The sequence below is a fragment of the Oppia nitens genome, unplaced genomic scaffold, assembly GCF_028296485.1.
Source record: "Oppia nitens isolate AA-2021 unplaced genomic scaffold, nextdenovo-longstitch-racon4-pilon3 scaffold2_pilon_pilon_pilon, whole genome shotgun sequence".
Classification (NCBI taxonomy): Eukaryota; Metazoa; Arthropoda; class Arachnida; order Sarcoptiformes; family Oppiidae; genus Oppia; species Oppia nitens.
Window position 1 is genome coordinate 3,659,670 of NW_026533210.1, and position 16,886 is coordinate 3,676,555.

At 23.8% G+C, this 16,886-nt stretch overlaps 3 protein-coding genes and 1 pseudogene across 3 annotated transcripts; 3 read left to right on the top strand and 1 right to left on the bottom strand.

Moving 5' to 3' along the window:
- The first annotated feature begins 893 nt into the window (after positions 1 to 893).
- Positions 894 to 1,827, top strand: LOC128955641 (protein D3-like). The gene is made up of 3 exons (XM_054301315.1): positions 894 to 947; positions 1,121 to 1,293; positions 1,366 to 1,827. Exons 2-3 carry the CDS (start codon positions 1,225 to 1,227, stop codon positions 1,825 to 1,827), a joined length of 531 nt encoding a protein of 176 aa, XP_054157290.1. The 5' UTR covers positions 894 to 947; positions 1,121 to 1,224.
- An 869-nt stretch (positions 1,828 to 2,696) lies between these two features.
- LOC128955642 (protein D3-like) lies at positions 2,697 to 4,877 on the top strand (annotated as a pseudogene).
- A 970-nt stretch (positions 4,878 to 5,847) lies between these two features.
- Positions 5,848 to 6,784, top strand: LOC128955643 (protein D3-like). The gene is made up of 3 exons (XM_054301316.1): positions 5,848 to 5,913; positions 6,096 to 6,234; positions 6,302 to 6,784. Exons 2-3 carry the CDS (start codon positions 6,166 to 6,168, stop codon positions 6,782 to 6,784), a joined length of 552 nt encoding a protein of 183 aa, XP_054157291.1. The 5' UTR covers positions 5,848 to 5,913; positions 6,096 to 6,165.
- A 443-nt stretch (positions 6,785 to 7,227) lies between these two features.
- On the bottom strand, positions 7,228 to 10,747 carry LOC128956392 (long-chain-fatty-acid--CoA ligase 4-like). The gene is made up of 6 exons (XM_054302125.1): positions 10,106 to 10,747; positions 9,264 to 9,614; positions 8,627 to 9,192; positions 8,190 to 8,555; positions 8,044 to 8,073; positions 7,228 to 7,961 (listed from the first exon to the last, which is right to left on the bottom strand). The coding sequence occupies exons 1-6, from the start codon at positions 10,608 to 10,610 to the stop codon at positions 7,509 to 7,511; spliced, it is 2,271 nt and encodes a 756-aa protein (XP_054158100.1). The 5' UTR covers positions 10,611 to 10,747; the 3' UTR covers positions 7,228 to 7,508.
- Between the last annotated feature and the right edge of the window lie 6,139 nt (positions 10,748 to 16,886).

The following is a 16,886-nucleotide window of genomic DNA, read 5'->3' on the forward strand; positions in this document are numbered from 1 at the left end:
TACAGTATATTTAGATATTACAGAAATATTAAATTCTTTAAATAATTTTTTATTTTGAAATTTAATTTGAAATCATTTGACATTTTTTGTGGTAAAATAATGATATATATATATATGTAATCATACTATCCTTCAATAGGAGTTAACTGAGATATCTCTCATAGCTATTATCAGTGAGGTTAGGGTGCGATAGGTTGCGATCCAACTAACGATAAACACATAGAGATATCTCAGTTGACCGCCAGTACTGACAAATCAAAGTATAAATATTGTATACCTTTCCGAAACACATATCAAATATATCGCTATTTATTTCGGTTAAATAATTTTGATCAAAAAGTAAGTGATTAAATCGCATAAATTTTATTTAAAAATTATAAAATAATTTTTTTATATGTTTTGCCTGTATATCGGTGCCATAAAACAAACTTATTATATTGTTTCAGCGGTAACAAAAGAATTGATCTAGCTTACTTATTATAAACTTAATAATTAACATTACCTAGTTAATACTTTTTAAAAAAAATTATAATCAAATATTTATTTTATTAATTATAAACAAATTCACATTCAATATACAGAATCTGTTACAGTATATATATATTATTATGTATGTAAAAATATATTGATTACCTTGCTAATAGTTTTACTCCCTTTATAAATTAATTGTTTCACTGTTGTGATGACAACGACTATAAGTAATATTTTAATAGATTACAAAAACGAAATTGTTAGGTATTTAATTAGGTATCTATATATGTAATATAATGTAATATTAGTATATAAAAAAAATATTTCACATCTATTTAAAAAAATTGATTTAGAAATAAAAACGTAACAATTTTGTTTTAAAGTACTATGAGTACAAATTTACATTATTTTCTAATACAGTACTAAAAAACCGGTTTCTAAAGACAAAACAAATTATCATATATTTTGTAAAATAAGTAAAGTATAAATTTGAAATTTCTATTATTATAAAGATTATCAGTTTTATTTTTAATGATAACAAACTAATTGTCAAAATTAGAATTTATTTTATTTATATATAAAGATTAGGTTATAGTAAAAAAGTTTAAATAAATGTTGTCTTTTAAAAAAATTAATTTTATTTTAATAGACTGTGTATTATTGATATCAATTGTGTTAATCAGTGATTGTTTAACACAAGAAACCAAAGGCGGAACAAAAGGAAGAGTCAAAGGTTTTCTTCGACGACAAAGAATGTCTCCGTTAAGACGCGATGGTATTGTTCCCGATATTATCGATTCCGTACCAAAAAACAAGATAACTGTTTGTCGAAACTTTTAGAAATATTTAATTTCTAAGTTTAATATTAAACATCACTTATTATGTAATTTTTAGATCAAATATTCATCTGGAGTTGAGGTCAACTATGGCAACGAATTGACACCAACACAGGTTAAAGACAAACCACAGGTCAATTGGCCGACAGAATCGGGTGCTTATTATTCGATAGCAATGATAGATCCTGACGCCGGGACGGGTCGATTCAAACATTGGCTAACTATTAATATTCCCGGCACTGACATCAGTCAAGGGCTTACGTTAGCTGACTATATGGGTTCGGGTCCTCCACAGGGAACTGGATTACATAGATATATATTTTTGGTGTACAAACAGCCGGATGTTCTCAAAACTGATGAAATACAGGTTACCAATCGAAGAATTGATGGTCGCATAAACTGGGATATAAGAGATTGGGCTAAAAATCAAAATTTGGGCGAACCTGTAGCCGCTAATTATTATAAAGCACAATACGATGATTATGTGCCCATTTTGTTCAAACAAATTGATTTCAGTTAATTAAACACATTTACCATAATAACAATTATACAGTGTTATAATATGTATTTGTTTTAATATTAATTATTAAAACTGATATAATAATTAATATATTCTATTTTTATATTTTATTGTAACTAATTTGAAATATAATATTTAAATTATCATTTATCTAACAGTATTCTTTATTTTTTATAAATTACAATTATTTTGCTTATATTTTTAAAAAATATTTTTCGTGTTTAACTTTTAACTAAATTTATGTATTTTTAAAAATTAATATTTATTTATTTAAATATTAATAATAAAAATAATTAATATTATTTGACTTCAAATACTGTTTCCGTTTGTCGATAACTCTTTTGCTAATTCAATAGTAAATTATTTAAATTATAATATAAAATAGTTAAACATCTCATACATATAATTCATAACATTCATATAATTTTTAATGTTTATTTAAATTTATTAGTTTATAAATGACAGAAATAATTATAATTTTTATGTTTACAGATTAATGTAATAGTAAAAATAAATTATATGTAAGACATGAGAGATATATTTAATCAAAATAATAAATAGTTATATGTTTTACTTAAAAAACATTTCCCACACATATATAATCTTTGTTTATAAGATGTGTTGTCCACTATAGTGACAACTGTCTTTAATTAATGTTTAAGTGTATTACTCTATGTTAACTAATGTTTTACTCTCTATTTATGTTTATTTATCTTTTAAAAAATATAACTTAAAGTAATAAAACAAATACTTCCCGGGTAGGGATTTTTACCAAATTTGATTTCAAAGTAGTTTAACTATAAACAAACCATAATTAATGGGTACAAACTTTGTACCACTAAACACAGATAAGTTACAGACCTCCAAACATGTCCCCACTATTGCAGCAATATTTAGTCCTCCAATGGAGGACTACTGCAAAAATGAATCTGACTTATGATTGGTAAGTACCGGAGCCATGGACCTCAACAGTATGCAGTATAAAAGCAACTGTCAATGAGATCCCCCATATGTGGGATACAGGATCAAGTATTAAGAGATCCACTCATTTTATGTATTTTCTATGTTTATTATATTAATAATTAATAATTGTATTTTAATATAACCTATGATAATCAAATAAAGTTTTTTATATTTAATCGAATTAAACTGTGTCACAATTTATTTACCATCATCGACATCACTAACTTCAAGACTAGTTATCTACTCAACGACTGCAACATAAACAATATTATATAATAATAATTAATAAATAACTGCTAGTCTTATATATATTACATTGAAATAACAAATTCTCTAAATTTTAGATTTATTAATAAACTATACTATATTTTAATCATGGTTAATTCAATAAATTTTATATTATATATAAATATATTGTAATAAACAATTTTTTAAATGATAAAGACATGTAATATGTAATAAAATCATTTCTATTTTTTAATAATAGAAAAATATATGATTTAATTAATATTAAATAATACACAATGACTTACATACAGCTATTGTCAAAAAATTAAAAGATTATTTGTTTTTTTTAATATTAATATCATTGGTAATTTGTTTAGCAAAACTTTTATATATATATTAAATAAACTACTTTTTATTGTAATATAATATAAAATAAACTAAGTTTTAATTGTATTTGATTTTTAATTAACAATTCATCTTTAGTGCTAATTACATGTTAAATATAGCCAAAAAAATATAATAGTTTTTTATTATGATTTTAAGGTAATAAATTTTATTTCGTTTTTATATAAATTTATTAATTATTAAATCAAAATGTTGTGATTATTTATGTACTGTAAATACAAAATATCAGTATTGATTATAATTAAACTTATTAGGTACAGTTAACTGCAATATTTATACAATATTATTTTGCTATATAATGATATTAAGCTGTCTATTCAAAAGTGCTAAAATGATAGCTAAAAGTTGATAAAAAATAGTGTAAAAAGTAATTGTATTAAAATATATTATATTATAAAAATTTTCTGTTGCTATTTTAAATAAAAATTTTATTTAATAATATACTAAAATTCAATTAATTTGCAAATCAATTAATATTTAGTAAGTCATTTATGAATTAGACTTTATGGTTGTTATGATTGTTTTAATAATACTTTTATAAAAACCGGTTGTTAATTAATAAACAAATTATCATATATTTTCTCAAAAGTATAAAGATTTATCAGTTTTATTTTATAATAGATAACAAATTATTTGTAAAATTAGCATTTTTTATTTAAATATAAAAACAATTGTATAAAAAATAAATACTATAAATGTTGTCTTTTAATAAAATTTATTTTATATTATTAGACTGTGTGCTATTGATATCAATTGTGTTAATCAGTGATTGTTTAACACAAGAAACCAAAAGCGAAACAAAAGGAAAAGTCAAAGGTTTTCTTCGACGACAAAGAATGTCTCCGTTAAGACGCGATGGTGTGGTTCCAGATATTATCGATTCCGTACCAAAAAACAAGATAACTGTTTGTTAAAATTAAATACTAAAATCTAAGTTTAATATTATATTTTAGTTATTTTATAATTTTTAGATCAAATATCCATCTGGAGTTGAGGTCAACTTTGGTAATGAATTGATACCGACACAGGTTAAAGATCAGCCACAGGTCAACTGGCCTACAGAGTCGGGAGCATACTATACGCTAGTAATGATAGATCCCGATGCTCCAAGTCGTGCAGATCCTCAATACGGTCAGTGCAAACATTGACTAATCATTAATATACCGGGCAATGACATCAGTAAAGGACGTACTTTGGCTGAATTTGCTGGTTCGGGACCTCCGCTGGAAACTGGATTACATAGATATATATTTTTTGTGTACAAACAGCCGGGTATTCTTCAAACTGATGAGAAAACGGTTAGCAACCGATCGCTTGAGGGGCGTATGAAATGGGATGTCAGGAAATGGGCTAAAAATTATAACCTTGGAGAACCTGTAGCTTGTAATTATTACCAAGCTCAATTTGATGAATATTCTATCATTTTGCGCAAACTAATCGAAAATAATCAATAATCTATTATTTGATAATAATAATAATAAATTTATATAGAGAGTCAGTTGATATATTTTTTGTTTTATTAAATAATTAGACTAGTTTAATATAGTTTTATAATGTATTAAAAATCAATTTATCAATAAGTTTGTATATTTAATTAATAAATTATGTTAAAATATTAAGTTAGTTGTTTTTATGCTAATCATCAAATTAAATTTAAACAATGTTTATTTTAATTTTAATATTAATAATAATTTATGAATAAAATATTTTATTTAAAAATTATTTGAAAGAAAATATTTTTTTCACTTATATAACTATTTTAGTCTTTATTTTTTAATCCTATCTCTTGTTCCTATAAATACTTTTTTCTTCTAAATTTTAAATATTTATTAATTACCTCATATAATCTTAGTTTTTATTTTAATTGGATATTTTTGTAAATTAAAGTAAAACTCATAATATTAATTTTTACAATTTATTGTAATAGTATAAATAAACAATATTACCTTGAAATCATAATTACTGTATATTTAAGGCTTATTAATATATAAGTTTATAATATACAGTACAATATATGTAATTTTATTATATTTTCCTTTATAATGATAACTAACCATAATGATAATAAATATCCATTCAAAGGTGATAAAATGATAGCTTAAAGTTACATAAATAGACAAAAGATTAATTAAAAGTTGTTTTGAGTAATAATAAATAACTCATATGTAAACTAAAATTTTGGAAAAATGTTTATTATTATATGATATACACATATATTTAATATAATCTTATTCTTCATTATTATTTAAAATGTTAAATAACTTCAATTGGATACCTTAATAATATACTTGAAATAATTATCAGTAGAAAAATGCACTAAAACTGAACTGTTAATAACAAACTTGTAAAAAAATATTATACAAAAAAGTAAACTTATATTATATTATATTAATTTTTGTATTTAGGTTTTCTTTTGTTTTTTAATTAAAAAATAGTTTAAGTGGAAAATTAACTTTTATTTTATATTAATTTACCTAATTAATTTATTTTGTAAGTGATTTATAAAATTAATATTAAATATAGAAAATTTATTTTATTTATGAAAATAAACTAATTATGTTTAGTATATTTCAATTAAAAATATTATTGAATAGCAAATAAATGTTGTCTTTAAATAAAATTAATTTTATGTTATTAAATGTTGTGTTCTTAATATCAATTATTTTTATCAGTGATTGTTTAACACAAGAAACCAAAGGCGGAACAAAAGGAAGAGTCAAAGGTTTTCTTCGACGACAAAGAATGTCTCCGTTAAGACGCGATGGTATTGTTCCCGATATTATCGATTCCATACCAAAAGACAAGTTAACTGTTTGTTAAAATTAAATACTAAAATCTAAGTTTAATATTATATTTTAGTTATTTTGGTAATTTTCAGATCAAATATCCATCTGGAGTTGAGGTCAACTATGGCAATGAATTGACACCGACACAGGTTAAAGACCAGCCACAGGTCAACTGGCCTACAGAGTCGGGTGCATACTATACGCTAGTAATGACAGATCCCGACGCTCCAAGTCGTACAGATCCTCAGTACGGTCAAGTCAAACATTGGTTGACCATTAATATACCCGGCACTGACATCAGTCAGGGACATGCGTTAGCTGAATATATCGGTTCGGGACCACCACCTGAATCGGGTTTACATAGATATATATTTTTGGTTTACAAACAGCCGGGCGTTTTTCAAACTGATGAGAAACCGGTTACCAACCGATCGCGTGAGGGGCGCATGAAATGGGATGTCAGGGAATGGGCTAAAAATCATAACCTTGGAGAACCTGTAGCTTGCAATTATTACCAAGCTCAATATGATGACTATGTACTTATTTTGCGTAAACAATTAGAAAACAGTCAGTAATAAAATATAAAAATTTATTATATATTTTGATAAATACATTTAATATTAAAAATATACAGTTAAATTATATACTTATTTTAATAATTAAACAGATCTAATATATTTTTATAGTCTATTGATTTAAACATTTCACTATTAAAACAACATTATCGAAAAATTTGTTTATTTTATTAATAAATTACAGTATGTTAAATATTTAACCAATTATTTAAATGTTTAATTTACAGAATAATATAATTTATAAATATTTTAATTTTGTTGTTTGCATTGAATCAAATGATGATATAAATAAAATAGTATTTAATTTAATTTAATAGAAAATAAAATTTATTAAAAACTAGATCATCACAATTAATACAAATGAGATTACAAACTTTCATTTTAAAACTAATAATAATACAGGAATATATGTTACATTTGAAAATATTATTTTTTAAAAAAATTAAAACTCGAATTAATATTACCCCCCAATATATAAAAACATGTCAAATGATATACAAAATCAATGAATTATTATTATTATTATTATTATTAGTATAACAAACGAGTGAGCCATAAAAATTAAATTAATTTAATAATAAAAATCAGTTTACGGCTCATAAACGTTATATAAATGAGCAAATAGTTACATTTTTTTTAAAAAACGGCTATTTATACAAACAATTAAAAATTAAAAACTGATTAAAAATAAAATTAACTAAAAACTTAATCAACAGCCGCTTATTTAATTGACGGCAATAATGCGATTATTATTATTAATATTGATATGATTTTTGTTGACATTATTATTGTTGTTAATGTGATTATTATTGCTAACCGGCGATGACTTGCCATACATGGCGTCGATGTCTTTCTGATAAAAATTTTGTATATTTTTTCGTTTGAGTTTCAGTGCAGCCGTAATCAGATCATTGGCCGGCGTCCACTCTTCCGAAACTAACTTGACTTTTGTCGGTATTTCCATTTTGTGAAGACGCGAATCGACGGCAAACTGGATCAGCTCTTTGAGCACTGCGTCCATTACACGCCGATCGTCGTACAGCTCCGGTAAGGGCTTATCGTTGAGCTGATTGAGATCCAGTTCCTGTGCAAGTTTGCGCACCGACTTTGCGTTTGGCAATACAAGTGCCACTAAATTGCTGTGCATTGAATCGCCGTAAACACAGACATTGTCCACCTTTTAAAAACAATTCAATGATTAGTTAGGATTATATTATTAGGGATATCAGTGCTGATTAAAAGTTATTTAAGTTACTTACGAGACGGCTATTTTTGAGCTCAGCCTCAACCTATATATAAATAATTAAAAAAAATATTTAAAAAATTATTAGTATAATTATAAAATATCAAATATTTTATTATTAAATATTATATTTTTAAAAAAAATGATATTTTGCATCCATACCTTTCCTAATGAGATATACTCTCCAAACTGCAACTTCACGAGATCTTTCTTGCGATCGATAATCTTGAAGACACCCTTTTCATCCACTTCTGCGATGTCACCCATTGTGAACCAACGTAAGCCATCTTTGTCCTCAAACTCTTCTTCAGTTTGTTTGTCTAATTTATAATATCCTGTGGCGATGTGATCACCTCCTATGATGAGCTCTCCTCTTGGATAAGGCTTATCGGTAACACGATAGCCACCCTCTGGCCAATCAATCATTTTGGTTTTGATGCCAAACAGTGGCGCTCCAACCTTTCCGTAGCTCATGTCGTCAAAGTCCATAATAATGGAAGCGGCGGATGTCTCTGTTGAACCAAATCCCTGTCCAAAATAAATAAAACGGTTAATACCAGACATTTATTACTTGTAATCCATAAGCAAATATACTGTACCTGTAATAGTTTACAATTGAGCGCCGCCTGCATTATCTTCTGCGTCTCTGGACTGAGTGGTGCTCCGCCGACAATCATAATGTCCAATTCGCCACCTACCTGTGCTCGTACTTTACTACAAAATAATTTATTTACAATTGGTGTATCCATTCCTCTTAGTCGCCAATAGGCTTTATAATTGAGTGCATAGTTGAACAATTCTTTGGTGAATTGACCCCTCTTTTCCATTACTTCAAACACACCCTTTCGTATGCGATCCAGAATTAAGGGTACGGACGGCATAATAGTAGGCTTAAGTAAAGTGAGATCTCCTTTATCACCTCTTCTGATAGCAGTTCCCGAATCCATCAGTGTGTTGGCCGTACCGTAACCCATGCGGACACCGACAGAGAAAAAGAAAGTTTCGGCACAAAACTCTAGGGAATGAGCTAATGGTAGGTAAGCCATGAATCGGTGTTTGTCTGCATTTCGGATGATTTTGTGGTCTAATATAGTCAACACTGAAGATACAGAAGCCATAAAGTTCTTATGTGTTAACACTACACCTTTAGGCGTTCCCGTTGATCCTAATATTTTAGTTAATTATAGAGGAAATAAATACATTTATTATTATTATTATTATTTTAATTAGACTAACCAGACGTATACAAAATAACCGCCACATCATCAGGTGTTGGATCGACACCAACCAATGATTTAGGTGCTGCCTGTCCCTGACTGACCATCTCTTTGAATGGCACCAGTTTGATATCGTCGCCGAAGTCGATACCGTTAAGAGCTTTGGGTCCCTCAATATATATAACGGTATTAACTAATGGTATCTTAGTCTTCATTTTAGCCAACTTTGCTAACATATCCTGTGTTGTGATAATGTGTTTCACTTCCGTTTCATTGATGCCATGAATGAGACCGTCGTCTCCCAGCGAGACGTAAAGTGTGGCAATTGAGGCACCGATTCGTACGATTGCCTGAGCGCTTAAAAACCATTCTTTAGTGGGGAAAGGGAGGCGAGAAAATCAAAATTATTAGCAAACTATTAATTATGAATTAATTAAATTGTATGTGCGATATATCATTGCATAACATTTAGTTTTAAAAAAATAATCACAAAAAGTAAATGTATAAAATTAATGCTTATCTTATATTTTGTGAATAATTATCAATTAAAAAAAAATTTAAACTGCATTTAATCAATTATCACAGAAATTGATATACTATTTTTTTTCATTGAGAAATCATTAAATTAGGTTTAATGATAATATGTATGAAACTACAAACCAGTCTCTGAAAGACAACTATGAAAGATATGGTTTTATATTTCTTACATTTTTTATAAAGTCTTTTGATTGAAAACTATGGTATCAAATGTTATCTATGTCTAACTTAATACATATTTTCACTTATTTGCCTTGAATTTTAAGACATGAGCTAAAACTATATGAATTAAAACGATGACAATAGTGTCTATAAAATACATACCGAGACGAGTGTCAGCCAGAATGAGAACAGTATCTTTTGGTTTGACACCATTGGTCAACAATCCACGAGCGATATCACCAATTTGGTCGTCCACATCACCGATGGTCAACCATTGATAGTCTGTTAGTCGCCATTTCATAAACACTTTACCGTTGGATTGTCGTTCGCCTTCTTCGCCGAGGATTTCCCGAAATCCAAGTGCCGGTCGGTTTCTGCCGTTCTTTTCGAGTGACATTCTCTGAGCTTCGGGTATTGTCTGACATTTGGTCACATAATGCTCGACTCGTTGGCCAGTTCTCACGTACGGCGAATGTAAATCATTTGGGTCTTCCCGTTCGGATCGAACTCTGTTGGCCTTTCGTAGTCGAATCCACGGCCGTTGGATCAGATAATAGATGGGAAATGTGATCACATCATACAATATCACTAAACATTTGATAGCTATAAGACCCGGTGATGGTCTCGACCGACGATGATTATTAGTGTTGGTTGTCTCGGTTGACATTATTAGACGATATATGCTTTTTAGGACTGAGCTATTGAGACACTGATGAGAGTATAGTTTTGAGCAAAATTTTTATAAACAGTATATATATATATAGTTGAGATTTGTTTAAATCAGTTGATTGAAAGTTTAAAGATTAAGATATATCTGTTGAATAAAAAAAATTATATATAAGTTTATTCATATATTCAAGAAATATTATGGGAAACTTTTCACTTCATTATTATATGAAAAAAAACTTTCTAATCGTTCGGAAATTATATATATATATATTAAATAAAATCATTTTTATTTTATTTATAACACTTAATAAAGAGACAGTCAGTCAAAGAAATAGTTGGAAATGCCTATAAAATTTGTGTAGACTTTGAACTATTTTCAATGTACACGTGCTCTTGAATATCAATTAAAAAAAAATTTTAGTTCACAAAATCAAATGATTACTCAAAAACAAAACTTAAATTATAAACTATAAGATTTGTAACTTAAATCTCCAGACATTTAATATAATCGTTAGGCAAAAATCAATTGTCATTTTCTTTCTCATTATTTGCCAAATGAGTCGTGAAATTTGATTCAAAAATAAAAATTGACAAAATTACTGTAATTTACATGTGTTTGAATAAATAACTTAATTTATTTAACAAATTCACATATGAATTATGCACCTATTTTTTTAATGCACTACTAAATCATTTAATAATTATATTTAAGTTAAATTGAAAAAAATTATTATCAATTTATTCATTTATATATTATAAATTTATTTTATAAAATAAAGTAATTAGAATGTGTTTGAATAAATTGTATATAAACTTTAATTAAAGCTAATTAAACAATTGTATTTTTTTTATAAATTTCGCAAATTACTAATTAAATTTTATCAATGTTAGTTTTATATATTATGCAATAACAACTTAATTAGTTAATACTAAAAATGCTAATTTACAATGTAAACAAACTTTAGTACAATTAGACTATAAATTACTTTTTTTAATAATGTGTTTGTGTGTTAATATCAGATTATTTTTTAATATCAAAATTGATACAATTTATTGAACAATAATACTATTGTAATTGCACTACAATACATATTTTAGCTATTAAATATAATATAAATATATATCATTATTAGATTTTAAGTTCAAATTTCATTAACTTAATCAAATATAATGTAAAATTTATGATAAAAGATATCTAAATTATATCTCTTATGACTATTTTAATATTTCTTTAATTAATTGTTTATTGAATAAAATATATATAATTTTTATATTTTTTAAATACAAATTATCAAAAAAAAATAATTGTTATAATTTTTTTAATAGAATTTACATAATTTTGATAATTTTATAGTTAGTTTATTATCAATGATTTCTAAATATAAATTTTGTTGATTTAAGAGGCGTTAAAACAAACATAAATTGCAGTCAAAAACGTGTCTAATTTATGATCTTAAAGCTGATCAAAGTTTATGATCAAATATTATGGTCTGGTTTTATGACATTAATAGTAATAAATGTTATCAAATAATTTTACCCAAAAATATAAAACACTTGCGGTTAAGGTTCACAATAATCTATATAAACAGTGACAAAGTACTTATAAATATGCGGTGCAATAATGGTAGGAAATGTTTTCACTATTTATTTATTTTTAAATAAAAATTTCTATTTTTAGTAACAGATTTGTTTAATTTGTTATGATCTGTTATAATTCAATAAATAAGATTTAAAAAATAGACTAAACTATTAGTAAAAAAAAGTATTAAATATTAATAGATTTTTAAAAATTATAATAAAAAACTTTAAAATCTATAAACAATTAAACTAAATAAAATACAAAGACTAAAAAATAATATAATAAAGCACTTTCAAAAAATATATAGATAGATATATATAGTCAAACAATAGTTATATGATATTAATTTTTATAATATAATATTTATATAATATTTATATAGTATTTTATTATTGTTACAATTTAAATATTGCATTGTAATTGTGTATAAATTACTATATTTATTAATTACAATTAGTTTATTATATTTTATTTAATAATATATTATTTTTATTTAATTCATTGATTAAACATTAATTAGATATATATTATATTTTGCATTAGTAATTAAATAAATTATGATATGATATAATTTATTATATAATAATTAATAATAATAAAAGAAATTTTCCTCTATTAATATTTATTAGGTATTTTAATTTTGTTGATAAAAATAAATATTTATAAATATTTATAAATGAATTAATTGATATTTTGTTTTTATGTCATTGAAATAATTTTTAAATATAATTAGTAATAATAAAAGTAATTTTTTTCAAACATTAAAATTCTTTGTTATAATATTCTTAAAATAGTGTTTTATAAAAAATTTAGGCATTTATGTAAATTAACATTTCAACATTATTTTTAGGGACAACAATTGGGAATCACCTTATTTTTTTATCTAATAACTAATAACAACTAGTCTGATAAAAAAAACAATGATTTTGAAAAAAGTGTTGTTTTGCAAACTATTTTATCATTATATTTAACCGATTAAGCAATTGTGTGGAAAACAATGTTTAAGTTATCAGTACATTAGTATTAGTATTATTATTATCAATAATGAAGATAAATATTATAGATATCTACATAAACACAATATATTGCAACACTGAATGTAAAATAACAGTATTGTTATTCAGTATTTCTAAGTAAATAAATAATTAAAAATTTTAAAAAATAATACTTTAGTTTTATAACTAAATTAACAAGCAAAAATAAATAAAATTTCACATACCTTTATTATAACAACAATATAAAAATGATAACTTGTTAAATAAAAATAATTTATTAATTAAATATAAGTTTTGTTTAAAAATTTTAATTTAAAACAAGTTTACAACAAAAATAAATATTTCACTGACACTTTTGTGTTTCCATAGCAAACATTTTTGAACTTAATTTATATATAAACTCTTTTTAATTAATATACTGTATATTATATTATATATAATTTATATACACTTTCTATTTCAGGAAACTAAGTACACGATAAACATTTGGTCAATAAGTCAACGATCACTTGGCTTTATAGGTACCACTTTAATACCAGTGCTTACTATAATCTTTAATTGAAAATGGACTGTACGTATATATATATGGAAATGGATTAAAGTATATATATATACAGTATATATATTGTAATATATTAGTCGCAAAATAGTGATGATAGAGTTAGATGAAAAAATAAGGGTTGATTGCACTGGTGATGGCAAATGTTTGGTAGTATCAGTACATAAATTGTAGGCATGTGCTACTTAACTGCGTGTATAATAATAATACTGTGTATCGTCGGGACAGTTAGTTTGTATTTTGGCCTTTGATTTTGGCACCACATCTCACGCCACCAGCTGTTATCAGTTTTAGTCAATCATCAAATATACGCATAATATACTGTATATATATATATACATATATGTTACATATATATAATATACAAACTTGTATATGTTTATGAATAATATGACTGTTTTATAATAAAATTAATATACACACTGTGTATATTTATATATATTATATATACACAAAAAATAGATAATGATTTTTATAATTTTATTAAATCAATAGTCAAACGCACGCACACATACAACAACAACAACTGTATTATTGATTTGTGATTATTACAACAGCGATATTATCACAGATTATTAAAAAATAATAATATATTTTATAAGTTGATATTTTTTCCTATAGTTGATACATTAGTTTTTGTCAATCGGGATAAACAATGTTTTTTAAAAAAAATTATCACATTTTATTATGTTATTTTATTCATCACATATGTATTTCACAAAAAATAAAATATTTATTATATTCATAGATAAATGTATTAATATTTTAATAATAGGAAAAATACTGTAAGTTTAGAAAACAACTTTTTTTTCGTATTAGATTTAATTATCATTTAATGTAAATGCAATTGAATTGATAGACAGACAGTGGAATAGAAAAAGAGAGAGAAAAAAAATTATGTTATAATAAAATATAACTATTAATGATTGTATTTAATTTGATTTTAATTGATATTATTTGATCGTTAAGTCAATAGTGTGTCGGCGATGAAGAGGGCATATAATAATAGCTTAAAGGGTAGTATTGGACAAGAGGTGGAGGACTGATAGATATACAGACATACATACAAACACACAATTATTGTCACAACTGGTAAACACTGTATTAATATCTTATTGAATGGTGAGCCAAATATTTTTGGTTAAATATACAGAATATATATATAAAATATATAGTTATAATCTATATATAAATTTATTTATAAAATATCAAGTTAAACATTAAGTTAAAAACATAAATTTAAGAAAGTATGCTTAAAATATACTGTTTTTATTTTGAAGGACAATATTTTATATTTTACAACAAAAACAACATCAACAACACGTTAAACTATTGACACAACAAATAGTTACAACCAATTTATAATCATTTTTTAAAAAATCATATTATTATAGATAATATAGTAGTAATAGTAATAATACAATGAGAAAGCCTTGAAAACATCCTAACATTTTGAAACTCCAAGAGAGTTATGAAATTATATAGTATTATTGGTATTTATACAATATTAGTAAAATGATAATAATGTTAGTATAATATATTTCTAGTAATAATCAGGTATATAATAATATCAAATAAAAAAAAGTTATTTTGGCTGCATTTTAACAATTTTTTTGTTTTGATTTTTCTGTTGCAAAAAAACACATGACTTTTACTTTGATGTCATATTTAGATTCAGTCACATTTTGAGACTGATATATATATAATTAGTATTTTAATTTTTTTTATAATTATTATTATTGCTATATTATGTTGTTTTAATTTACTTAAACTCGATATTATTTTGAAATTTGAAGTCATGATTATGCAATGACTAGCAAGATAAATAAATAAATAAATAATAAACTTTATTTTATTAAACTATATTTTAATTTATTGTGCTAAAATAATAAATATAATTGTTTATTTTTTATTTCTAGTATTAAATAATTCTCAGTTAATAAATAATAATTGTATTAATTTTATTATTATTAATATTGTTGTTAAAAATAATTTAAAATATTTAAAAAAAAACTAAGTAAATAATAAAAGTATTTATTTTAATTGTTAGTCTAATGAAAAATTATTTTATCAAACATGAAAATAAAATTACAAAAATGAGTTGCATGTGATTTGCTTGATTAAGTTAAACTAAATTTATTCATGTTAAATTTTATATAAAAAAAACAAATTTCATATAAAAGTTATTTTTGAAAAATGATTGCAAAACATTTGATTAGTTATAATAAGTAATTTATTTAAATTTTATATGACATTTATACTGATTAGTAGGTGACGTAAGATAAAATTATTAATTCAAATAAATTGTTATATGATTTTTTACAAACATACATAATAATAATTTAAATAAATATTATTATTTTGTCCATTAAATATTTTTAAAAAACCTATTTAATTTCTTTTACTTATAATTTATAAGTTATAAATGTATAATTTATCATTAGCTTAGCAATAACGTTAATTATTAGATAAATACAGTATTGATAGTTTTAATTAAATCTATAAATAATTATTTAAGTACTTTATATCTTATAATTTATTTTAGACTAAACTAACATTTATTTAATTATTTAATTCATTTAACAAACAAAGTTTTTGTGTTATTTAGAAATTTTTTTAATATTATATAAATTTTATTTAATTTCAGTTGCAATTATGACTAAACTTAGATAAAATAAAAATTAAAAAATATTAATATACAGTATTAAAAAAATAAAAATTTGATTGATTATAATCAATCTATTGTTAATACATAATTATTATAAAATATAATTTCAAGTTTAAGCTTTTGTCAATTGAATGTCAGTAAAATTATTAATCAGGGAAATTTTTCAATTTTAATTTTAATATTATTATTAAAATTATTTTATATGTAATATACAATATTTATATATATAAACAGTCTAATATTATAGAAACATATAAAAAACCAATATCTTATGTCTACATCAATACATAATTAAATTAGAGGACATCAATTTTTATTAGCTAATAATTAATAATTAACGATTTATGTTAATGACTTTTTAAAAATAATTTACTTAAATTATTATAATTATTATTTAAATTGTCTTTAAATTCTATGTATGTAATAGTTATGAGTACATGAATTGAATAATTTTTTTTTTAATTTATTGTGTA

Bases quoted from the DNA above. Each gene is read 5' to 3' on its own strand.
- LOC128955643 (XM_054301316.1), top strand. From the start codon at position 6,166: ATGTCTCCGTTAAGACGCGATGGTATTGTTCCCGATATTATCGATTCC. The intron at 6,235-6,301 runs GTTTGTTAAAAT...GGTAATTTTCAG, and splicing joins TACCAAAAGACAAGTTAACT to ATCAAATATCCATCTGGAGT.
- LOC128955641 (XM_054301315.1), top strand. From the start codon at position 1,225: ATGTCTCCGTTAAGACGCGATGGTATTGTTCCCGATATTATCGATTCC. The intron at 1,294-1,365 runs GTTTGTCGAAAC...TGTAATTTTTAG, and splicing joins TACCAAAAAACAAGATAACT to ATCAAATATTCATCTGGAGT.
- LOC128956392 (XM_054302125.1), bottom strand. From the start codon at position 10,610: ATGTCAACCGAGACAACCAACACTAATAATCATCGTCGGTCGAGACCA. The intron at 9,193-9,263 runs GTTAGTCTAATT...CTAAAATATTAG, and splicing joins GGTTATTTTGTATACGTCTG to GATCAACGGGAACGCCTAAA. The intron at 8,074-8,189 runs GTATGGATGCAA...ATTTATATATAG, and splicing joins AGTATATCTCATTAGGAAAG to GTTGAGGCTGAGCTCAAAAA.